This window comes from Salvelinus alpinus, chromosome 2 (assembly GCF_045679555.1).
Source record: "Salvelinus alpinus chromosome 2, SLU_Salpinus.1, whole genome shotgun sequence".
NCBI lineage: Eukaryota > Metazoa > Chordata > Actinopteri > Salmoniformes > Salmonidae > Salvelinus > Salvelinus alpinus.
Window position 1 is genome coordinate 9,310,533 of NC_092087.1, and position 25,199 is coordinate 9,335,731.

A 25,199-nucleotide genomic window follows, 5' to 3' on the forward strand; every position below is an offset into this window, starting at 1 on the left:
ACCTTTTTGCCACAGCTCGCATTGATGTGCCATCCTGGATGAACTGCACTACCTGAGCCACTTGTGTGGGTTGTAGACTCCGTCTCATGCTACCACTAGAGTGAGAGCACCGCCAGCATTCAAAAGTGACCAAAACATCAGCCAGGAAGCATAGGAACTGAGAAGTGGTCTGTGGTCACCACCTGCAGAATCACTCCTTTTTTGGGGGTGTCTTGCTAATTGCCTATAATTTCCACCTTTTGTCTATTCCATTTGCACAACAGCATGTGAAATTTATTGTCAATCAGTGTTGCTTCCTAAGTGGACAGTTTGATTTCACAGAAGTGTGATTGACTTGGAGTTACATTGTGTTGTTTAAGTGTTCCCTTTATTTTTTTGAGCAGTGTATAACAAACATATTTTTAAACTAAACCAATCTGTTAGTAGTTGGACTTATTTCACCTGTTACTGAGATGGTTGTTCCAGTTTAGGTCATTGAGGTAGTCTCAGTATTTAATCTTCCTACCCTGGCAGTCATTCTGAAAAAAGGTAAAAAATTCCACTTGTTAAATTGTCCTCCCTAGTGGTTGGAAGGTTGACTGTCCCTGGTCGTTTTTAAATTGTCCTCCCTAGTGGTTGGAAGGTTGACTGTCCCTGTTGGTTTTTAAATTGTCCTCCCTAGTGGTTGACTGTCCTTGTTGGTTTTTAAATTGTCCTCCCTAGTGGTTGGAAGGTTGACTGTCCCTGGTCGTTTTTAAATTGTCCTCCCTAGTGGTTGGAAGGTTGACTGTTGATGCCAGTGGACCTAAAACGTCCCACTACAGGGGCAGAGCGGATCAGGTTGCACCGAGCTTCACGTTGAGAGCCCAATTCCATTCGTAGTGGGAATGTTGCCTATTTTAGACAGGATACCAGCGCGTCTGGACCCGAGTGGCAGACTGGGAAATAAAACTGTATATCACTGTCACGCCCTGACCTTAGAGATCCTTTTTATGTCTCTATTTTGGTTGGTCAGGGCGTGAGTTGGGGTGGGCATTCTATGTTTTGTTCTGTGTGTTGTATTTCTATGTGTCTGGCCTGGTATGGTTCCCAATCAGAGGCAGCTGTCAATCGTTGTCTCTGATTGAGAACCATACTTAGGTAGCCTTTTCCCACCTGTGTTTGTGGGTAGTTGTTTTCTGTTTTGTGTATTGCACCTTGCAGAACTGTTCGTTTGTCGTTTAGTTGTTTTTTTGTTCAAGTATTTGTATTTATTAAAAGTATTATGAATACTTACCACGCTGCACCTTGGTCTTCTCCTTCTCCCGACAACAGCCGTTACAATCACCGTGCCTCCAGTTGGATTTATTTTGTGATGAATATTATTCAAAAGAAGCTGAACTAATCCTACATGGGAATGAAGACAGGATTAACTTTATGCACTGTCCACTGCTAATTATGCAAAAAAAAAAAATTGCACAAAAAGACACAAAAACAGACAATGTTTCACATTGCACATTTAGTCGTGTCATTGAACATGTTTTCTGCTTTCTATAAGCAGTTTGTTTTTTGAGAAACAGAGAGTATTTACAGCTGTCTCTCTCCCCATCTCTACGTCACATTTATGAATGTTTGAAAGGGCGCAGTACAAAACTCCTTCACACATTCCAAACAGATTGAACCATTTCTGAGAGCTAATTTGCATCAAAGTGGTCAAATAAACCCCCTGCTTTAGAAGAGCAGCTGAAGAGTTGAAAATGAACCTGCCCCCTTTTCCTCCCTAATTCCATTTTTGCTTTTTTTTCAAGCTCTCTCCTTTTTTCAAGCTCTCTCCTTTTTCAAGCTCTCTCCTTTTTCAAGCTCTCTCCTTTTTTCAAGCTCTCTCCTTTTTCAAGCTCTCTCCTTTTTCAAGCTCTCTCCTGTTTCAAGCTCTCTCCTTTTTTCAAGCGCTCTCCTTTTTTCAAGCTCTCTCCTTTTTCAAGCTCTCTCCTTTTTTCAAGCTCTCTCCTTTTTCAAGCTCTCTCCTTTTTTCAAGCTCTCTCCTTTTTCAAGCTCTCTCTTTTTCAAGCTCTCTCCTTTTTCAAGCTCTCTCCTTTTTTCAAGCTCTCTCTTTTTTCAAGCTCTCTCCTTTTTCAAGCTCTCTCCTTTTTCAAGCTCTCTCCTTTTTCAAGCTCTCTCCTTTTTCAAGAACTCTCCTTTTTTCAAGCTCTCTCCTTTTTTCAAGCTCTCTCCTTTTTTCAAGCTCTCTCCTTTTTCAAGCTCTGTCCTTTTTCAAGCTCTGTCCTTTTTCAAGCTCTCTCCTTTTTTTCAAGCTCTCTCCTTTTTTTCAAGCTCTCTCCTTTTTCAAGCTCTCTCCTTTTTCAAGCTCTCTCCTTTTTTCAAGCTCTCTCCTTTTTCAAGCTCTCTCCTTTTTTCAAGCTCTCTCCTTTTTCAAGCTCTCTCCTTTTTAAAGCTCTCCCCTTTTTCAAGCTCTCTCCTTTTTCAAGCTCTCTCCTTTTTTCAAGCTCTCTCCTTTTTTCAAGCTCTCTCCTTTTTCAAGCTCTGTCCTTTTTCAAGCTCTCTCCTTTTTTTCAAGCTCTCTCTTTTTTCAAGCTCTCTCCTTTTTCAAGCTCTCTTGTTAGACTTTCACATAGTAATTATTGTCCTTGGATCATTCAAAGTACATGGCTGGTAAATGTCAGAGCTTTCCTATTGTAAGGTTTTGTTGTTGATCTGTTTGTGATGGATCAGAGAGGGAGGGAGTGGAGGTATGTGTACTAGTGTTGTAAAGTTACAGACATGCACACTCATGCACGTTGCATGAACGCACAGACACACAAACCCAAACACACACACAAACACACACACACACACACACACACACACACACACACACACACACACACACACACACACACACACACACACACACACACACACACACACACACACACACACACACACACACACACACACACACACACACACACACACACACACACACACACATACACACACACACAAACATTATTAAGCCAACACAAACTGATCAGCACACTACTGTTTTTTTCTTCCTCCCACACCATCCCCTCCCTGTCTTATTAACATTCTCCCACACCATCCCCTCCCTGTCTTATTAACATTCTCCCACACCATCCCCTCCCTGTCTTATTAACATTTTCCCACACCATCCCCTCCCTGTCTTATTAACATTCTCCCACACCATCCCCTCCCTGTCTTATTAACATTTTCCCACACCCTCCCCTCCCTGTCTTATTAACATTCTCCCACACCATCCCCTCCCTGTCTTACTAACATTCTCCCACACCCTCCCCTCCCTGTCTTATTAACATTCTCCCAAACCATCCCCTCCCTGTCTTATTAACATTCTCCCACACCATCCCCTCCCTGTCTTATTAACATTCTCCCACACCCTCCCCTCCCTGTCTTATTAACATTCTCCCAAACCATCCCCTCCCTGTCTTATTAACATTCTCCCACACCATCTCCCCCCTGTCTTATTAACATTCTCCCACAGACGAGCCAGTGCCCTGCCTAGCCTTGAATAAAGACTCAGTAGCGGGGTGAGAGCTTTCAGCAATATTACTCTGCAGACCTCGCAGGCAGCCAGGGGGACAGACAGGCAGCCAAGGGGACAGACAGGCAGGCAGGGGGACAGACAGGCAGCCAAGGGGACAGACAGGCAGGCAGGGGGACAGACAGGCAGGCAGGGGGACAGACAGGCAGCCAGGGGGACAGACAGGCAGGCAGGGGGACAGACAGGCAGGCAGGGGGACAGACAGGCAGGCAGGGGGACAGACAGGCAGGCAGGGGGACAGACAGGCAGCCAGGGGGACAGACAGGCAGGCAGGGGGACAGACAGGCAGCCAAGGGGACAGACAGGCAGGCAGGGGGACAGACAGGCAGCCAGGGGGACAGACAGGCAGGCAGGGGGACAGACAGGCAGGCAGGGGGACAGACAGGCAGGCAGGGGGACAGACAGGCAGGCAGGGGGACAGACAGGCAGCCAGGGGGACAGACAGACAGGCAGCCAGGGGGACAGACAGGCAGGCAGGGGGACAGACAGGCAGCCAGGGGGACAGACAGGCAGCCAGGGGGACAGACAGGCAGCCAGGGGGACAGACAGGCAGGCAGCCAGGGGGACAGACAGGCAGGCAGGCAGGGGGACAGACAGGCAGGCACAATCTGCAGAGTCAGGAAGAAAAGAAACACATCTAGCTGCCATCTGATGGATGGGCAAAATTAATCAGCTGCTCTGTTTTTCTGTCTTTGAGTGAGTGAGTGTGTGTGTGTGTGAGAGAGAGAAAGTTTTGCTTATTCGGCAGTGAGCAACACACACACATGCACACACTGAGTTCTTACCAGTTAGCAAACACTTCAAATACAATCGTATTGATTGAGGCTTAGATGTAAGAGCAACAGCATGAGATTAATCCTCTGTCTCTCTGTCTCTCTCTGTCTCTCTCTGTCTCTCTCTGTCTCTCTCTGTCTCTCTCTGTCTCTCTGTCTCTCTGTCTCTCTGTCTCTCTCTGTCTCTCTCTGTCTCTCTCTGTCTCTCTCTGTCTGTCTCTCTCTCCCACACTTTCATTACACTTGACTTAGGACTAATGTATGATTCATGTCAACACAGTAAGAGTTGTTTTCTCTCTGTTGTTTGAGTGATGAACAGCTCAGCTGGTGCTACATTTGTCTTAGTTGACTCAAGCACCCGACTGTGACATGAAGAGCCTATATTCCCCTCTCCTCTCTACTCTCTCCCTGCCTTCCTCTCCTCTCTCCTCTCTCCCTATATTCCCCTCTCCTCTCTACTCTCTCCCTACATTCCCCTCTCCTCTCTACTCTCTCCCTATATCCCCCTCTCCTCTCTACTCTCTCCCTATATCCCCCTCTCCTCTCTACTCTCTCCCTATATTCCCCTCTCCTCTCTACTCTCTCCCTATATTCCCCTCTCCTCTCTACTCTCTCCCTATATTCCCCTCTCCTCTCTACTCTCTCCCTATATTCCCCTCTCCTCTCTCCTCTCTCCCTATATTCCCCTCTCCTCTCTACTCTCTCCCTATATCCCCTCTCCTCCACACCTTCCCCTGAAGCTGCAGATATTAATAAACCATGACAAGGTCCCCTACTCTGACAAAGACAATTCATTCAGGTCCTGTATGAGACTGGGCTCTGATAATGAGATGAGATTGGAGAGGTGCCATTAAAGTAAAGGGAAGGGGAAATTACAGTCTGAGGGGGTGGGGGCGGGGGGCATGCGTGTGTGTGTGTGTGTGTGTGTGTGTGTGTGTGTGTGTGTGTGTGTGTGTGTGTGTGTGTGTGTGTGTGTGTGTGTGTGTGTGTGTGTGTGTGTGTGTGTGTGTGTGTGTGTGTGTGTGTGAGAGAGAGAGAGAGAAGGGGAAATGTCAGAGATCCAGGGGTTGATGGAAGCAGCTTTCTGCTTGTTGTGTCTGCGGTATTAAACACCTTGATTTATTATTGATGATAAAGAAATAGTTGTCTAATATTATAAAATGCAGCCTGAGATCTACATCTAACATCTTTGTTGTGATGAGATGGCTGAAGCACAAACAGAACTGTTGTCCCAGGCTAAACCATAGAGAATCTCTGCATGTAAAATACACACAAACACAGCACATCCCATGTTTAGACTTGGGTATCTTGCCTTCCCTTGGATCTCAGGTGGAATGTATACAGGAGTAGTTGATCAATGGTGAAGGTAGGCTCAGAGAAATAAAGAGTAGACCTAGATACTGTAGCTGGTGGCACTCCCAATCAATATAGCCAGGTTTCAAATCAAATTGTATTTGTCACATGCGCCGAACACAACAGCTGTAAACATTTTTTATATATTTTTTTTATCCCAGGCCCCTGTCCCCGCAGGAGGTCTTTTGCCTTTTGGTAGGCCGCCATTGTAAATAAGAATTTGTTCTTAACTGACTTACCTAGTTAAAAAAAATTAAAAGACCTTACCGTGAAATGCTTACTTACAAGCCATTAACCAACAATGCAGTTCAAATAAATAGAGTTAAGAAAAGATTTACTAAATAAACTAAAGTTTAAAAAAATACAATTAATCAAAAAATACAATTTCGTAACAATAAAGACGCTATATACAGGGTGTTATGGTACCGAGTCAATGTGGAGGCTATATACAGGGTGTTACGGTACAGAGTCAATGTGGAGGCTATATACAGGGTGTTATGGTACCGAGTCAATGTGGATGCTATATACAGGGTGTTATGGTACCGAGTCAATGTGGAGGCTATGTACAGGGTGTTACGGTACAGAGTCGATGTGGAGGCTATATACAGGGTGTTACGGTACAGAGTCAATGTGGAGGCTATATACAGGGTGTTACGGTACAGAGTCAATGTGGAGGCTATATACAGGGTGTTACGGTACCGAGTCAACGTGGAGGCTCTATACAGGAGGTACAGGTACCGATTCAATGTGGAGGCTCTATACAAGTGCTACCGGTACAGAGTCAATGTGGAGGCTCTATACAGGGGGTACCGGTACCGTGTCAATGTGGAGGCTATATACAGGGGGTACTGGTACCGAGTCAATGTGGAGGCTATATACAGGGGGTACTTGTACCGAGTCAATGTGCGGGGGTACAGGTTAGTCGAGGTAATTTGTAAAGTGACTATGCATAGATAATAAACAGCGAGTAGCAGCAGTGTAAAAACAAAGGGGGGGGGGGGGGGGGGGTTGATTAGTTGTTCAGCAGTCTTATGGCATGGGGGTAGAAGCTGTTCAGGGGCCTTTTGGTCCTAGACTTGGCGCTCCGGTACCGCTTGCCGTGCGGTAGTATAGGGAACAGCCTATGACTTGGGTGACTGGAGTCTTTGAGGTAGGGGGCAGATGTCAATGTAAACTGATGGCTTAAAGCATGAAACACATTGAGACTCTCATTGCCGATAGACTGCCGATAGGTACTTATCACAGTGGGAGGCCGTTCCTTCTCTTGATAGAAAAAACGCGTTGCCTACTGTTTGCCGACCCGGTTGTGACGATCCTGCCGATCGTTTCTACTTGTAGAATAACAATTCTTGTCAGTGGCCAACAACTTGACTTTGAGCTAATCGGAGAGCACGAAACCCCATGTGGTGGGCCCAACAGGATTGACAAGGAAAAAAATAGATCCTTTTCTCAATACATCCGCAGTTAAATCTCATGAGAAAGTCACACATCATATACAATGTAGGCTATGGGATGGTAGCTAGTTAAGTGCGCAGACTCAATGCACACAACACTAAATACTTCCTCCAAGCTAGCTAACCACTGTAGCTCGTACTGACATTACAATTGATGACATTATAATTACATCACAATTTATTTCCATGAAACAATGGCCTGTGTTAGCTGCCTAGTTAGTGCCTAGCTACCTAGCTAGCTAGCTATGTTCTGCCAGCTAGCGAATATGCTAACATTAACTACCTAGCTAAACATTTTGCTATGGGATTACTGAGAGTGAATTGAGTTGTTTCTTCGTCATATTGCTTGGTAGTTATTTAGCTGTGGCCAGAGTCAATGTGGAGGCTATATACAGGGTGTTACGGTACAGAGTCAATGTGGAGGCTATATACAGGGTGTTACGGTACAGAGTCAATGTGGAGGCTATATACAGGGGCTACTGGTACAGAGTCAATGTGGAGGCTATATACAGGGTGTTACGGTACAGAGTCAATGTGGAGGCTATATACAGGGTGTTACGGTACAGAGTCAATATGGAGGCTATATACAGGGTGTTACGGTACAGAGTCAATGTGGAGGCTATATACAGGGTGTTACGGTACAGAGTCAATGTGGAGGCTATATACAGGGTGTTACGGTACAAAGTCAATGTGGAAGCTATATACAGGGTGTTACGGTACAGAGTCAATGTGGAGGCTATATACAGGGTGTTACGGTACAGAGTCAATGTGGAGGCTATATACAGGGTGTTATGGTACAGAGTCAATGTGGAGGCTATATACAGGGGCTACTGGTACAGAGTCAATGTGGAGGCTATATACAGGGTGTTACGATACAGAGTCAATGTGGAGGCTATATACAGGGTGTTACGATACAGAGTCAATGTGGAGGCTATATACAGGGGTTACTGACTAGTATCAACAGGTTTTTGCTGTGTGAACACAAAATAGATTGACTGCCGACACTCTGTTCAGAGGTGCTAACTACTGTCGGCAGGCAAACGTTTGACAGTCCTTCCCGGTGTGTCTGACCTATTACTTCTGTGGCCTTGAGGCTAGACAGCATCCGAAGGAAATGAAGACCTCCCAGGACTATTCTGCTTACTGAAGCAGAACAGAACAGGCAGACCAGATGGGACCAGGCTGTGTGATTAGAGTGCTAGAGCATCAGTCAGTCGCTTGGCAACATTTTTTATTCAGCGTTTAAGTGGGAGAAATATACTGTGTGGACTGGGTGCATATGAAGCAGTTAGGCAGTCCCGTAGACCAGCTGTGTGAATGTATGACTGCCTCATACTCCCTGTTGGATGGTTCCATTTTAGTTGTCTTATTCACGTGATTTTATGCTTAGTTGTCAGTTTCACATGGTTTTCTATTAGATCTAATACATCCATGTATCTGTATGTTTGGTATCATTTAAAAATATTGTTTTCGTTGTACATATCTAACACATGTACACCTCGTGGATTCTGGAGGTCAGATAGACATAGGGGCTCCTATTTGTGGAGAGAGGGTTGTTGGATCTTTAGACTTGAGACCTTAGGGCCAATCATTCCCCCATCTTTGTTGGAAATTGCCATTCAAATATTGATTTGCTAGGGGGAGGGGGGACAGATGGTGAGCTGGGGATAATATGCTAGAGATGCCCTGGGTGGGGTTAGCTTGGAGAAGTTACCATTGTCCTCTGGAACAGAGTTCAACAACACATTATGGGGAAAATATAGTTCTGCAGCAGTTTCCACCTCAGCTATATTCCTTTCTATTCTACAATATTCTATTATATTCTATATTATATTCTATTCTATATTCTATTCTACTATAAGGATCATAAATATTGTTGGAATCTGTTTGCTTTTCCACACTTTTGTTAATTTTAACCTTCAGCCATTGTTTCTGGCCACATAATGTATTATGTGATAATATAGAGGGTTGGCGAATTTACATACTGTCGTCCAGGGCTGCAGACATTGTAATGAAGGGATACTGAACGCAGTACGTCATCAGTAAAACTATAGATACGTTGAGTCTAGATAAGTTCCTCTACAGTCATCTCAGCTGTTCTCTCATCAGTAAAACTATAGATACGTTGAGTCTAGATAAGTCCCTCTACAGTCATCTCAGCTGTTCTCTCATCAGTAAAACTCTAGATACGTTGAGTCTAGATAAGTCCCTCTACAGTCATCTCAGCTGTTCTCTCATCAGTAAAACTCTAGATACGTTGAGTCTAGATAAGTACCTCTACAGTCATCTCAGCTGTTCTCTCATCAGTAAAACTATAGATACGTTGAGTCTAGATATAAGTCCCTCTACAGTCATCTCAGCTGTTGTTCTCTCATCAGTAAAAGAGAAAATAATCAGCTGGGAAAACACCTTTTTGTTGAAACCTGTTAGCAGAACCTCTTTGACACCCTGATAGGCTGGACTGGTCTGTTGACTCTCTGATAGGCTGGACTGGTCTGTTGACTCCCTGATTGGCTGGACTGGTCTGTTGACTCCCTGATACTATGGACCGGTCTGTTGACTCCCTGATTGGCTGGACACACACACACACAGACACACACACACCCTCAGTCTGTTCAAATCAGTTCCCCCTAGCCTTAATACTGATCCAAGGACAGCTTTGCATTTTCCTCCTAATGGTCGAGGTTTGGATTTGGGGAGGGTTAGCTTATCCTAGATCCCTGCCAAAGGGAAACTTATACCCAGGGACAGTGTTTAGGTGTCAGTGTAGGGCAGCAGAGCGTCCAGTCAGGGTATCATCAGGTCTGGAGACCATGCCTGGGTCTCAGACAGGGGCTTCATTTAATGAAAGATGTATCTGTGCATCAAGTTGCGAACTCCATTCCTTGTGGGATTTATTATTCTTTTTTTCTTTTTTTTACCTTTATTTAACTAGGCAAGTCAGTTAGGAACACATTTTTATTTACAATGAACGGCCTACACCGGCCAAACCCGAACGACGCTGTGCCAATTGTGCACCGCCCTATGGGACTCCCAATCACAGCCGGTTGTGATACAGCCTGTAATCGAACCAGGGTGTCTGTAGTGACGCCTCTAGCACTGCGATGCAGTACCTTAGACCTCTGCGCCACTCGGGAACCCCTGACACATGTTGAAGTACAAAAATACAATTCATCAGAATATTACTCCCCACACTCCTTTTTCCCCTCTGAACTTTTTCTCACAAGTTTCTTTGTGGATAAGCTGATAAACTGTCTTTCTGGTTTGATTACACGTTGTCTGCAGCCTGTGCACCCCGTGCTTATCTAAATGATAGATCTCTCTCTCTCTCTCTCTCTCTCTCTCTCTCTCTCTCTCTCTCTCTCTCTCTCTCTCTCTCTCTCTCTCTCTCTCTCTCTCTCTCTCTCTCTCTCTCTCTCTCTCTCTCTCTCTCTCTCTCTCTCTCTCTCTCTCTCTCTCTCTCTCTCTCTCTGTCTCCCCCTCTTTCACTGTGTTTCTCCGTGTCTTGCTTCCGTGCCTGTGCCATGTTATGGCTGAGAGCCGGGAGACTAGAGGAAAGGGTTGGTTGGGTGGATTGTGGTTCAACGGTCAGTTTTTAAATAGCCCCCTGCCTGGACCAGCCAGTCCGTATAAGGCCAGAGCCACGACCCCAAATTATCAGCACCCACCACGGATCTGAAAATAAAGACCTTTTTCTGGGTCCGCAACAGTTACAAAAATAGGAGATGGAGAGAGTCATGATGTCACGCAGTAGTGTCAGTGTTAGGAACTACCTCATAGTAATACATTGATAGGCTGCTGTACGGTAGCTTTGCATGTTGGTGAATAGTGACCTCACCCCGAAAGAAACAGAGGTTGTTTTTTGTAAACAACATGTCAAATAGATAAACATCTAAAATATCTCAGTAGGGTGTTTCCTGTTTCCTGACCATGTGACCTGACCATGCAGGAACAACTCCAGGGGCCGTATTTATAAAGTGTCTCAGAGTATGAGTGCAGATCTAGGACCAGGTCCTCCCTGTCCATATAATCTTATTCAGTATAATCTAAGTGGTAAAACTGATCATAGATCAGCACCCCTACTCTGTGATGCTTTGTGAATAGGGGCCCAGGTCCCAATAAAAGCCCATAACTACGGTGTTGTGCCCTGAGTGTTTCCTGGTCAGGTGATATGGCCAGGAAACACTCCTGGGCCTATAGCCATGCTCCCAGTCAAAGCTGAATCCCAGCTTGGGTCACTTAATACTAAATTGCACTCACTGTTGGAAGTTCCTTTGTGTGAAAGTGTTTACACAACAATGGCATGAACCAAGAACCAAATCTTGCATGGGCTGGCCAGCTACTCGATAGTTTGTGTCTGGGTCAGTCATGAGACTATGCTCTGGACAGCTACTAGATAGTTTGTGTCTGGGTCAGTCATGAGACAATGCTCTGGCCAGCTACTCGATAGTTTGTGTCTGGGTCAGTCATGAGACAATGCTCTGGACAGCTACTAGATAGTTTGTGTCTGGGTCAGTCATAAGACAATGCTCTGGCCAGCTTCTCAATAGTTTGTGTCTGGGTCAGTCATGAGACAATGCTCTGGACAGCTACTAGATAGTTTGTGTCTGGGTCAGTCATGAGACAATGCTCTGGCCAGCTTCTCGATAGTTTGTGTCTGGGTCAGTCATGAGACAATGCTCTGGCCAGCTACTCGATAGTTTGTGTCTGGGTCAGTCATGAGACAATGCTCTGGCCAGCTTCTCGATAGTTTGTGTCTGGGTCAGTCATGAGACTATGCTCCCAGTAATGATCTGATGTGTTGTGTCTCCCAGTAATGATCTGATGTGTTGTGTCTCCCAGTAATGATCTGATGTGTTGTGTCTCCCAGTAATGATCTGATGTGTTGTGTCTTCCAGTAATGATCTGATGTGTTGTGTCTCCCAGTAATGATCTGATGTGTTGTGTCTTCCAGTAATGATCTGATGTGTTGTGTCTCCCAGTAATGATCTGATGTGTTGTGTCTCCCAGTAATGATCTGATGTGTTGTGTCTTCCAGGATACTGGTGGGAGCTCCCCGGGACAGAGGACTGGGCCTCATGCGGAGACAGCGTCCTGGCGCCCTGTACCGCTGTCCAATCACAGGCGAGAAGTTTGACTGCGAGCGAGTGGACATCGATGGAGATGTAAACCTTGACAGGGAGAGCAAGGACAACCAGTGGCTAGGAGTGACAGTCAAGAGCCAGGGGATTGGAGGAAAGGTGGTGGTAAGGAAAGGAAAAACACATGGTACTAAGCATGGCCTGGGGCCTGGGGCCTGGGGCCTGGTCCCAGATCAGTTTGTGTTCCTAGGGTTGTTGTCATGGCGCCATAGGAGTTGGCAAGACCGCACAACCATATCTGGGACCAGGCTATGTCTGTACTGTAGTTAGTAGACCAGGCTATGTCTGTACTGTAGTTAGTAAACCAGGCTATGTCTGTACTGTAGTTAGTAGACCAGGCTATGTCTGTACTGTAGTTAGTAGACCAGGCTATGTCTGTACTGTAGTTAGTAGACCAGGCTATGTCTGTACTGTAGTTAGTAGACCAGGCTATGTCTGTACTGTAGTTAGTAGACCAGGCTATGTCTGTACTGTAGGTAGTAGTCCAGGCTATGTCTGTACTGTAGTTAGTAGACCAGGCTATGTCTGTACTGTAGTTAGTAGACCAGGCTATGTCTGTACTGTAGGTAGTAGTCCAGGCTATGTCTGTACTGTAGTTAGTAGACCAGGCTATGTCTGTATTGCTATTCCAGTTTCAACTGTTCTGCCTGCGGTTATGGAACCGCCACCTGTCCCAGACCTGCTATTTTCAACTCTTAATGATCGGCTATGAAAAGCCAACTGAAAATTATTCATGATTATTATTTGACCATGCTTGTCACTTATGAACATTTTGAACATCTTGGCATAGTTCTGTTATAATCTCCACTCGGCACAGCCAGAAGAGGACTGGCCACCCCTCATAGCCTGGTTCCTCTCTAGGTTTCTTCCTAGGTTTTGGCCTTTCTAGGGAGTTTTTCCTAGCCACCGTGCTTCTACACCTGCATTGATTGCTGTTTGGGGTTTTAGGCTGGGTTTCTGTACAGCACTTCGAGATATTAGCTGATGTACGAAGGGCTATATAAAATAAACTTGATTTGATTTGATTTGATTTAGTTAGTAGACCAGGCTATGTCTGTACTGTAGTTAGTAGACCAGGCTATGTCTGTACAGTAGTTAGTAGACCAGGCTATGTCTGTACTGTAGACCAGGCTATGTCTGTACTGTAGTTAGTAGACCAGGCTATGTCTGTACTGTAGTTAGTAGACTAGGCTATGTCTGTACTGTAGACCAGGCTATGTCTGTACTGTAGACCAGGCTATGTCTGTACTGTAGTTAGTAGACCAGGCTATGTCTGTACTGTAGTTAGTAGACCAGGCTATGTCTGTACAGTAGTTAGTAGACCAGGCTATGCCTGTACTGTAGTTAGTAGACCAGGCTATGTCTGTACTGTAGTTACTAGACCAGGCTATGTCTGTACTGTAGTTAGTAGACCAGGCTATGTCTGTTCTGTAGTTAGTAGACCACGCTATGCCTGTACTGTAGTTAGTAGACCAGGCTATGTCTGTACTGTAGTTAGTAGACCAGGCTATGTCTGTACTGTAGTTAGTAGACCAGGCTATGTCTGTACTGTAGTTAGTAGACCAGGCTATGTCTGTACTGTAGTTAGTAGACCAGGCTATGTCTGTACTGTAGTTAGTAGACCAGGCTATGTCTGTACTGTAGTTAGTAGACCAGCCTATCTCTGTACTGTAGTTAGTAGACCAGGCTATGTCTGTACTGTAGTTAGTAGACCAGGCTATGTCTGTACTGTAGTAGACCAGGCTATGTCTGTACTGTAGTAGACCAGGCTATGTCTGTACTGTAGTTAGTAGACCAGGCTATGTCTGTACTGTAGTTAGTAGACCAGGCTATGTCTGTACAGTAGTTAGTAGACCAGGCTATGTCTGTACTGTAGTTAGTAGACCAGGCTATGTCTGTACTGTAGTTAGTAGATCAGGCTATGTCTGTACAGTAGACCAGGCTATGTCTGTACTGTAGTTAGTAGACCAGGCTATGTCTGTACTGTAGTTAGTAGACCAGGGCCCACCTGTACTGTAGTAAACAGATCTGAGACCAGGCTATGTCTGTAGTAGACTGTCTATTCCAGTTACTTACAGTAGCCAGATTCTCCAGACGTGCCCACAAACAGATCTGAGACCAGGCTATGTCTGTACTTTCCTACCAAGCAAAAATGCAGTAACTGCTCATAGCATGGAACTGAGAAAAATTGCTTTTATTTACTTTAGTTTCACAGTACCTTTATGCAGTTACTGCTGACATGACCCACATTTTCTCCAAAACACAATACAATAGAGGCAGGATACTTGTCCACGTGATTAAGCATGTATTTAATTGAGTAAAAATGACATTTTAGACCAAATGAGCAGTTACTGTCATTTTTTACTTGTCAGGGCAATGTAGTAGACTGTCTCTTCCAGTGACTGATATGGTACTACCCCTACCCCTCTCCAGACCTGTGCCCACCTGTATGAGCTGCGTCAGCGTGTGGGCCTGCCGTCTGAGACGCGGGACCCTATCGGGCGTTGCTATGTCCTGAGTGAGGACCTGACAGAGAGGGATGACTTGGACGGAGGAGAGTGGAAGTTCTGTGAGGGGCGACCCCAGGGACACGAACAGTTTGGCTTCTGTCAGCAGGGTCTGTCTGCCGCCTTCACACCAGACAATAACTTCATCATGTTCGGGGCTCCAGGAACGTACAACTGGAAAGGTATGGTGCCATACTACTTATTATTATTTTAATTTTATCTCAATGAGACAAACCTGTATAAAGAAAAGTTAAATAGTGGGGACTGACACCTGTGCTGAGCAAAATGATAGTTCACCAAAAAAGATCTAAGCTTGTTGTCAGAGGTGTTTTCGACCTCAAACGTGGTGTAATAAAAGAGAGAATATAGTTCGAAAGAGAAAACCACGTCACCAATAGACCCCTGATCAATGGATCAATCAGTATAACATACGATACAGTGATTCATAACTCATATTGATCACTGATGTCTCATAACGACAGTTTCATCAATCAGTATAACATACGATACAGTGACTCATAACTCATATTGATCACTGATGTCTCATAACGACAGTTTCATCAATCAGCCCAATAACTAACTGCTGGGAATCAATGACTTTGATCTGTCAGTATGACTACTAAGGCCAATCAGTATATTGGTGGCATTATCTAGCTGAGCTCACGCTCAGGTAAACAGGTCAAACAGCAGATCGTTATAAATAACCATATTTATAAAAAATACCCAAAAGTCATGATTCAGTTTTTCATAAAATTGTATTTCTCTCCTTGGACAAATCATTGATTTATAAAGCTAATCAATATACTGATTGGCCTTAGTAGTCATACTGATGGATCAAAGTAATTGATTCCTAGCAGTTAGTTATTGGGATGATCATTATGAGACATCAGTGATCAATATGAATTATGGATCACTGTATCATATGTTATACTGGCCTTAGGTGGAGTAACGATTACATCATATGGTACTTGACATTAGCATTGTGTAACCCCAGGGATGACTGTGTCCAGTGGATATCTATGTGTTTATTTATGTATGGGAGTTGTCTCTCTCTTTGTGTGTGTGGTGGGTGCTTGACTGTGTGTGTGTGTGTGTGTGTGTGTGTGTGTGTGTGTGTGTGTGTGTGTGTGTGTGTGTGTGTGTGTGTGTGTGTGTGTGTGTGTGTGTGTGTGTGTGTGTGTGTGTGTGTGTGTGTGTGTGTGTGTGTGTGTGTGTGTGTGTGTGTGTGTGTGGGGGGGGGGTGCTTGTCTGTGCGTGTGTTTGTACGCATGTCTGTCTGTCTCTGTCTGTCTGTCTGTCTGTCTGTCTATCTGTCTGTCTGTGTCTATCTGTGTCTATCTGTGTCTATCTGTCTGTCTGTGTCCTATAACTCTGTTCCTTCCAGGAGAGATGCGTGTCCAGCTGCTAAACCAGACACTGTTGGATCTTGGTTTCTATGACGACGGACCTTATGAGGTGGCGGATGAGAAACAGCTGAACGCTCAGCTGATCCCAGTTCCCTCCCATAGTTACCTGGGTAGGACTGTCCCTGCCCTCTGCTGCTCCTCTCACAATGCTGCTAGCCTGCTGTCCTGTCTCACTGGAGTTCACTGAGCACAGAACAGGAAAGGAGAGAGGGCCTGGGAAGATGACAACAACAGACTGACGGCACACTGTACCCAAAATAAATACCTGTCCTTAGGGGCCCTCCCTGACCTGTCCTTAGGGCACCTCCCTGACCTGTTCGTAGGGCCCATCCCTGACCTGTCCGTAGGGCCCATCCCTGATATGTCTGTAGGGCACCTCCCTGACCTGTCCTTAGGGCACCTCCCTGACCTGTCCTTAGGGCACCTCCCTGACCTGTCCTTAGGGGCCCTCCCTGACCTGTCCTTAGGGGCCCTCCCTGACCTGTCCTTAGGGGCCCTCCCTGACCTGTCCGTAGGGGCCCTCCCTGATCTCTCCTTAGGGGCCATCCCTGATCTGTCCGTAGGGGCCCATTCCTGACCTGTCTGTAGGGCACCTCCCTGACCTGTCTGTAGGGCACCTCCCTGACCTGTCCTTAGGGGCCCTCCCTGATCTGTGCAGCTCCACTCCACCTCAATATTTGGAATACTTTACCACATGAAGTAGCTACGCATGAATGGACCAATCATGGGTGAGAAATACGACAATAGAATAACACTCAAGACAATTGGAATATTATTATCCCACAGTCATCAGGGCCTGTTATAGACTGGTCCCAGATCAGCTTGTCCTTTGGCGAACTACTCTGCTGTCATGCCAATGCCATACAGTACATGTGTGAGAAGTTAGCTAAAAGCACAAACAGATCTAATTCTGGGTCCAGTGTGAGTCAGTCTCGTCGTCCATCTTTTGGGTACCAGTGGTTTACCCACAAACCACTGCAATACCAGGAAGAAGAACACACACACAATCACAGCACATTTCTTTCTCACCTGCACTCCCTCTCTCTCTCTCTCCCTCTCTCTCTCTCTTTGTCACCCTGTTCCCCCTCACCACCTCTCCTCCACTCCTCCACCCCCCCCCCCCCCCCCCCCTCCCACCGCCCCCTCTCTCTCCTTCATCTTTCTCTCTCTCGGGCCTCAGGGCTCTTGTTCATGGCTAGTCCTGATGAAGATGCGCTGGTGTACAAAACTCTGGAGCCACGCTCCAACTGGCCCATGTTTGAGGACGTAGCTCAAAATAGCTACTTAGGTTTGTAGCTGGGAGTGAAAAACACCGTAGACTTACCCCGCCTCTCCTGTCTACCCTTAACACACTGTAGACTTACCCTGCCTCTCCTGTCTACCCTTAACACACTGTAGACTTACCCTGCCTCTCCTGTCTACCCTTAACACACTGTAGACTTACCCTGCCTCTCCTGTCTACCCTTAACACACTGTAGACTTACCCTGCCTCTCCTGTCTACCCTTAACACACTGTAGACTTACCCTGCCTCTCCTGTCTACCCTTAACACACTGTAGACTTACCCTGCCTCTCCTGTCTACCCTTAACACACTGTAGACTTACCCTGACTCTCCCATCTACCCTTACCTCCTGTGTTGGTTTACCCTGACTCTCCCATCTACCCTTACCTCCTGTGTTGGTTTACCCTGACTCTCCCATCTACCCTTACCTCCTGTGTTGGTTTACCCTGACTCTCCCATCTACCCTTACCTCCTGTGTTGGTTTACCGTGACTCTCCCATCTACCCTTACCTCCTGTGTTGGTTTACCGTGACTCTCCCATCTACCCTTACCCCCTGTGTTGGTTTACCCTGACTCTCCCATCTACCCTTACCTCCTGTGTTGGTTTACCGTGACTCTCCCATCTACCCTTACCCCCTGTGTTGGTTTACCCTGACTCTCCCATCTACCCTTACCCCCTGTGCTAATTTACCCTGACTCTCCCATCTACCCTTACCTCCTGTGTTGGTTTACCCTGACTCTCCCATCTACCCTTACCTCCTGTGTTGGTTTACCCTGACTCTCCCATCTACCCTTACCTCCTGTGTTGGTTTACCCTGACTCTCCCATCTACCCTTACCTCCTGTGTTGGTTTACCCTGACTCTCCCATCTACCCTTACCTCCTGTGTTGGTTTACCGTGACTCTCCCATCTACCCTTACCTCCTGTGTTGGTTTACCGTGACTCTCCCATCTACCCTTACCCCCTGTGTTGGTTTACCCTGACTCTTCCATCTACCCTTACCTCCTGTGTTGGTTTACCGTGACTCTCCCATCTACCCTTACCCCCTGTGTTGGTTTACCCTGACTCTCCCATCTACCCTTACCCCCTGTGCTAATTTACCCTGACTCTCCCATCTACCCTTACCTCCTGTGTTGGTTTACCCTGACTCTCCCATCTACCCTTACCTCCTGTGTTGGTTTACCCTGACTCTCCCATCTACCCTTACCTCCTGTGTTGGTTTACCCTGACTCTCCCATCTACCCTTACCTCCTGTGTTGGTTTACCCTGACTCTCCCATCTACTCCTAACCCCTGTGTTGGTTTACCCTGACTCTCCCATCTACTCCTAACCCCTGTGTTGGTTTACCCTGACTCTCCCATCTACTCTTTTTTATTTTTTATTTATTTCACCTTTATTTAACCAGGTAGGCTAGTTGAGAACAAGTTCTCATTTGCAACTGCGACCTGGCCAAGATAAAGCATAGCAGTGTGAACAGACAACACAGAGTTACACATGGAGTATACAATAAACAAGTCAATAACATGGTAGAAAAAAAGAGAATCTATATACAATGTGTGCAAAAGGCATGAGGTAGGCAATAAATCGAATAATTACAATTTAGCAGATTAACACTGGAGTGATAAATCATCAGATGATCATGTGCAAGAAGAGATATTGGTACTGGTGTGCAAAAGAGCAGAAAAGTAAATAAATAAAAGCAGTATGGGGGGTGAGGTAGGTAAATTGGGTGGGTAGTTTACAGATGGACTATGTACAGCTGCAGCGATCGGTTAGCTGCTCGGATAGCAGATTTTTAAAGTTGTTGAGGGAGATAAAAGTCTCCAACTTCAGAGATTTTTGCAATTCGTTCCAGTCGCAGGCAGCAGAGAACTGGAAGGAAAGGCGTCCAAATGAGGTTTTAGCTTTAGGGATGATCAGTGAGATACACCTGCTGGAGCGCGTGCTGCGGGTGGGTGTAGCCATCGTGACCAGTGAACTGAGATAAGGCGGCACTTTACCTAGCATAGCCTTGTAGATGACCTGGAGCCAGTGGGTCTGACGACGAACATGTAGCGAGGGCCAGCCGACTAGGGCATACAGGTCGCAGTGGTGGGTCGTATAAGGTGCTTTAGTAACAAAACGAATGGCACTGTGATAAACTGCATCCAGTTTGCTGAGTAGAGTGTTGGAAGCTATTTTGTAGATGACATCGCCGAAGTCGAGGATCGGCAGGATAGTCAGTTTTACTAGGGTAAGTTTGGCGGCGTGAGTGAAGGAGGCTTTGTTGCGGAATAGAAAGCCGATTCTTGATTTGATTTTGGATTGGAGATGTTTGATATGAGTCTGGAAGGAGAGTTTGCAGTCTAGCCAGACACCTAGGTACTTATAGATGTCCACATATTCTAGGTCGGAACCGTCCAGGGTGGTGATGCTAGTCGGGCGTGCGGGTGCAGGCAGCGAACGGTTGAAAAGCATGCATTTGGTTTTACTAGCGTTTAAGAGCAGTTGGAGGCCACGGAAGGAGTGTTGTATGGCATTGAAGCTCGTTTGGAGGTTAGATAGCACAGTGTCCAAGGAAGGGCCGGAAGTATATATAATGGTGTCGTCTGCGTAGAGGTGGATCAGGGAATCGCCCGCAGCAAGAGCAACATCATTGATGTATACAGAGAAAAGAGTCGGCCCGAGAATTGAACCCTGTGGTACCCCCATAGAGACTGCCAGAGGACCGGACAACATGCCCTCCGATTTGACACACTGAACTCTGTCTGCAAAGTAGTTGGTGAACCAGGCAAGGCAGTCATTAGAAAAACCGAGGCTACTTAGTCTGCCGATAAGAATATGGTGATTGACAGAGTCGAAAGCCTTGGCCAGGTCGATGAAGACGGCTGCACAGTAATGTCTTTTATCGATGGCGGTTATGATGTCGTTTAGTACCTTGAGCGTGGCTGAGGTGCATCCGTGACCGGCTCGGAAACCGGATTGCACAGCGGAGAAGGTACGGTGGGATTCGAGATGGTCAGTGATCTGTTTGTTGACTTGGCTTTCGAAGACCTTAGATAGGCAGGGCAGGATGGATATAGGTCTGTAACAGTTTGGGTCCAGGGTGTCTCCCCCTTTGAAGAGGGGGATGACCGCGGCAGCTTTCCAATCCTTGGGGATCTCAGATGATACGAAGGAGAGGTTGAACAGGCTGGTAATAGGGGGTGCGACAATGGCGGCGGACAGTTTCAGAAATAGGGGGTCCAGATTGTCAAGCCCAGCTGATTTGTATGGGTCCAGGTTTTCCAGCTCTTCCAGAACATCTGCTATCTGGATTTGGGTAAAGGAGAAGCTGGGGAGGCTTGGGCGAGTAGCAGCGGGGGGGGCGGGGCTGTTGGCCAAGGTTGGAGTCGCCAGGAAGAAGGCATGGCCAGCCATTGAGAAATGCTTGTTGAAGTCTTCGATTATCACGGATTTATCGGTGGTGACCGTGTTACCTAGCCTCAGTGCAGTGGGCAGCTGGGAGGAGGTGCTCTTGTTCTCCATGGACTTTACAGTATCCCAGAACTTTTTGGAGTTAGAGCTACAGGATGCGAATTTCTGCTTGAAAAAGCTGGCCTTTGCTTTCCTGACTGACTGCGTGTATTGGTTCCTGACTTCCCTGAACAGTTGCATATCGCGGGGGCTCTTCGATGCTATTGCAGTTCGCCACAGGATGTTTTTGTGCTGGTCGAGGGCAGTCAGGTCTGGAGTGAACCAAGGGCTATATCTGTTCTTGGTTCTGCATTTTTTGAACGGAGCATGCTTGTCTAATATGGTGAGGAAGTAACATTTAAAGAATGACCAGGCATCCTCAACTGACGGGATGAGGTCAATATCCTTCCAGGGTACCCGGGCCAGGTCGATTAGAAAGGCCTGCTCGCAGAAGTGTTTTAGGGAGCGTTTGACAGTGATGAGGGGTGGTCGTTTGACCGCAGACCCGTGGCGGATACAGGCAATGAGGCAGTGATCGCTGAGATCTTGATTGAAGACAGCAGAGGTGTATTTGGAGGGCAGGTTGGTCAGGATAATGTCTATTAGGGTGCCCATGTTTACGGATTTAGGGTTGTACCTGGTGGGTTCCTTGATGATTTGTGTGAGATTGAGGGCATCAAGCTTGGATTGTAGGACTGCCGGGGTGTTAAGCATATCCCAGTTTAGGTCACCTAACAGAACAAACTCTGAAGCTAGATGGGGAGCGATCAATTCACAGATGGTGTCCAGGGCACAGCTGGGAGCTGAGGGGGGTCGGTAGCAGGCGGCAACAGTGAGAGACTTATTTCTGGAGAGATTAATTTTTAAAATTAGAAGTTCGAACTGTTTGGGCATAGACCTGGAAAGTATGACAGAACTTTGCAGGCTATCTCTGCAGTAGATTGCAACTCCTCCCCCTTTGGCAGTTCTATCTTGACGGAAAGTGTTATAGTTGGGTATGGAAATCTCAGAATTTTTGGTGGCCTTCCTAAGCCAGGATTCGGACACGGCAAGGACATCAGGATTGGCAGAGTGTGCTAAAGCGGTGAGTAAGGCAAACTTAGGGAGGAGGCTTCTGATGTTGACATGCATGAGGCCAAGGCTTTTTCGATCGCAGAAGTCAACAAATGAGGGTGACTGGGGACATGCAGGGCCTGGGTTTACCTCCACATCACCCGAGGAACAGAGGAGTAGTAGGATGAGGGTGCGGCTAAAGGCTATCAAAACTGGTCGCCTAGAGCGTTGGGGACAAAGAATAAAAGGAGCAGATTTATGGGCGTGGTAGAATAGATTCTGGGCATAATGTGCAGACAGGGGTATGGAGGGGCGCGGGTACAGCGGAGGCAAGCCCAGGCACTGGGTGATGATAAGAGAGGTTGTATCTCTGGACATGCTGGTCTCAATGGGTGAGGTCACCGCATGTGTGGGGGGTGGGACAAAGGGGGTATCAGAGGTACGGAGAGTGGAACTACAGGGTCCATTGCAAACCAAAACAATGACAATGAAAACTAGCCTGAACAACAGTATGCAAGGCATATTGATATTTGAGAGAGACATACAATAAGGCATAAAGTGATTGCAGGTCTTGATTGGGAGAGCTAGCTAAAACAACAGGTAAGATAACAGCAGCAATAACAGGGTGCTAGTCTGACACAGCAACAACAGGTAAAAAATGGCGATGACTAGGCAGAGAGGGTCGGATTAACTACACACAGATCCTGAGTTAAAGCACAGAGCCGACAGATAAGACACAAATAAACAGAATGGAGTACCGTGAATTAATGGACAGTCAAGCATGCATCAGCTATGTAGCCAAGTGATCATAGTGTCCAGGGGGCAGCCGTAGATGGAGCAGAGGAGGCCTCCACTAAGCTAGCACGCGGCGTGTAAAGTTAGTAGCCCGGGGGGTGGTCTGCTCAGACGGAGGGGGTCTGCTCAGACGTGGTTGTGTCGACAGAGAATCCAAGCCAGATGGCGATGGCGAAAGAGAGGTTGTGAATTGTAGAATAGTATTTGCTAACTGGTGCTAGCTTCGTGGCAGTGGCAGTGGCACTAGCTCTTCAGCTAGCCGGCAGATGGGCCTAGCTCGAGGCTAGCTCAAGGCTAACTGGTGCTTGCTTCGGGACAGAGGTGTTAGCCAGTAGTAGCCACTCGGTTGCAGCTAGCTAGCTGTGATGATACGGTGTAATTGTCCAGAGCTTGCGTCAGGAATCCGGTGATGTGGTAGAGAAAAAGCAGTCCTATATGCTCTGGGTTGATATCGCGCTTGCAGCTAGCCGGCAGATGGGCCTAGCTCGAGGCTAGCTCAAGGCTAACTGGTGCTTGCTTCGGGACAGAGGTGTTAGCCAGTAGTAGCCACTCGGTTGCAGCTAGCTAGCTGTGATGATACGGTGTAATTGTCCAGAGCTTGCGTCAGGAATCCGGTGATGTGGTAGAGAAAAAGCAGTCCTATATGCTCTGGGTTGATATCGCGCTGCAGCTAGCCGGCAGATGGGCCTAGCTCGAGGCTAGCTCAAGGCTAACTGGTGCTTGCTTCGGGACAGAGGTGTTAGCCAGTAGTAGCCACTCGGTTGCAGCTAGCTAGCTGTGATAATACGGTGTAATTGTCCAGAGCTTGCGTCAGGAATCCGGTGATGTGGTAGAGAAAAAGCAGTCCTATATGCTCTGGGTTGATATCGCGCTTGCAGACTGGCAGGTATCGGCCCGGTATTGAAGCTGGCTGTGTCCGAGTTAAGGGCGAAGACCGCAGCAGTGGCTAACTGACTACTAGCTAGTAGCTAGTTATCTGGCTAGCTTCTGATTGGGGTTACGGTTCAAAAGTATATAAAAAATAGCAGGTCCGTACCACATTGGGTGAGGCGGAATGTAGGAATGTATATTCAGTTCCTAGATGGAAAGTGAAATTAAAATAAATACGAAATGTATACGAAAAATACGAATACTATTTACACGGGACAAGACAGGACAAAGACACATCCGACTGTATGACTCTCTGACTCTCCCATCTACCCTTAACCCCTGTGTTGGTTTACCCTGACTCTCCCATCTACCCTTAACCCCTGTGTTGGTTTACCCTGACTCTCCCATCTACCCTTAACCCCTGTGTTGGTTTACCCTGACTCTCCCATCTACCCTTAACCCCTGTGTTGGTTGTGTGCTCACTGCTAGCCCTTCTCTACTGTAGAACCTGTGTATAATCTATGTAGATTTGACCCCTTTCTGGTCTGAATTTCTCTCTGTGTTACAGTCTGTCAGTCTGTATGGTGTAGTGGTCTGTAAAGCCTGTCAGTCTGTCAGTCTGTATGGTGTAGTGGTCTGTAAAGCCTGTCAGTCTGTCAGTCTGTCAGTCTGTATGGTGTAGTGGTCTGTAAAGCCTGTCAGTCTGTCAGTCTGTCAGTCTGTATGGTGTAGTGATCTGTAAAGCCTGTCAGCCTGTCAGTCTGTCAGTCTGTATGGTGTAGTGGTCTGTAAAGTCTGTCAGTCTGTATGGTGTAGTGGAGTGGAGCTGTCCAGGGTACCTTGGTGGTGGCTCTATGCAGTGGCGGTTCTAGCTTGTATGGCCCCTTCGGCGGGGGGTTCGCACCGTTCTCCACTAACTGTCATTTCTATTCAGACATCTGGAACAACACAAATACATAATCATAACATTTAAAACGATATAAACATAAAAATAAATACAAAAAAGTAAAAGTACAAAGACGAATAGAAACAAATTGGTGGTGTGCAGAGTGGTTTTATATTATTCTTAACGACTTCGCACAAACCAGAAAATAATGCAGCAACATGTCTGGGAAACCATATATTCACAGTATTATGAAGGAATTCTGGTTTATTTACACACACATACAGTATTCACAGTATTATGAAGGAATTCTGCTTTATTTACACACACATACAGTATTCACAGTATTATGAAGGAATTCTGGTTTATTTGGTAACATTTCGTAGTGTGATTGATTTTACTAATTGTATTAGTATTGTACAAAGTTAGAGGTGCGCTATTTGATAGATTCCCCCGCTCCCCCTACCTCAGGCTTCCAGTGGAGAGAACTGAGGTCATCCTACCCCCTCCCCCTTCTCCATCTCGTACTTCTGAGTGGGAGACCTTCCCAGGCAGTAGCCTGCCTAGCTCACAAACTAGAATCAGGGCTCCCACTCCGACACGATTAATTGACCCACAGTCCCACACGGTGACATGATACCATTGACGTGAGTGAAATGAGCGATAGAAAACCGATCGTGCAAATGTCACCATTCCGATTTTTTTTGTGCGG

The 25,199-nt window shown here is 46.5% G+C and overlaps 1 protein-coding gene across 1 annotated transcript in view; it reads left to right on the forward strand.

The window, feature by feature from the left end:
• The window catches only part of LOC139553459 (integrin alpha-7-like), a 77,220-nt gene that overhangs the window by 11,728 nt on the left and 40,293 nt on the right, over positions 1-25,199 (forward strand). The window contains exons 2-5 of the mRNA XM_071365802.1: positions 12,154-12,361; positions 14,690-14,945; positions 16,148-16,279; positions 17,350-17,457. Coding sequence (XP_071221903.1) covers positions 12,154-12,361; positions 14,690-14,945; positions 16,148-16,279; positions 17,350-17,457 — 704 coding nt within the window. The remainder of the gene's footprint in view (positions 1-12,153; positions 12,362-14,689; positions 14,946-16,147; positions 16,280-17,349; positions 17,458-25,199) is intronic.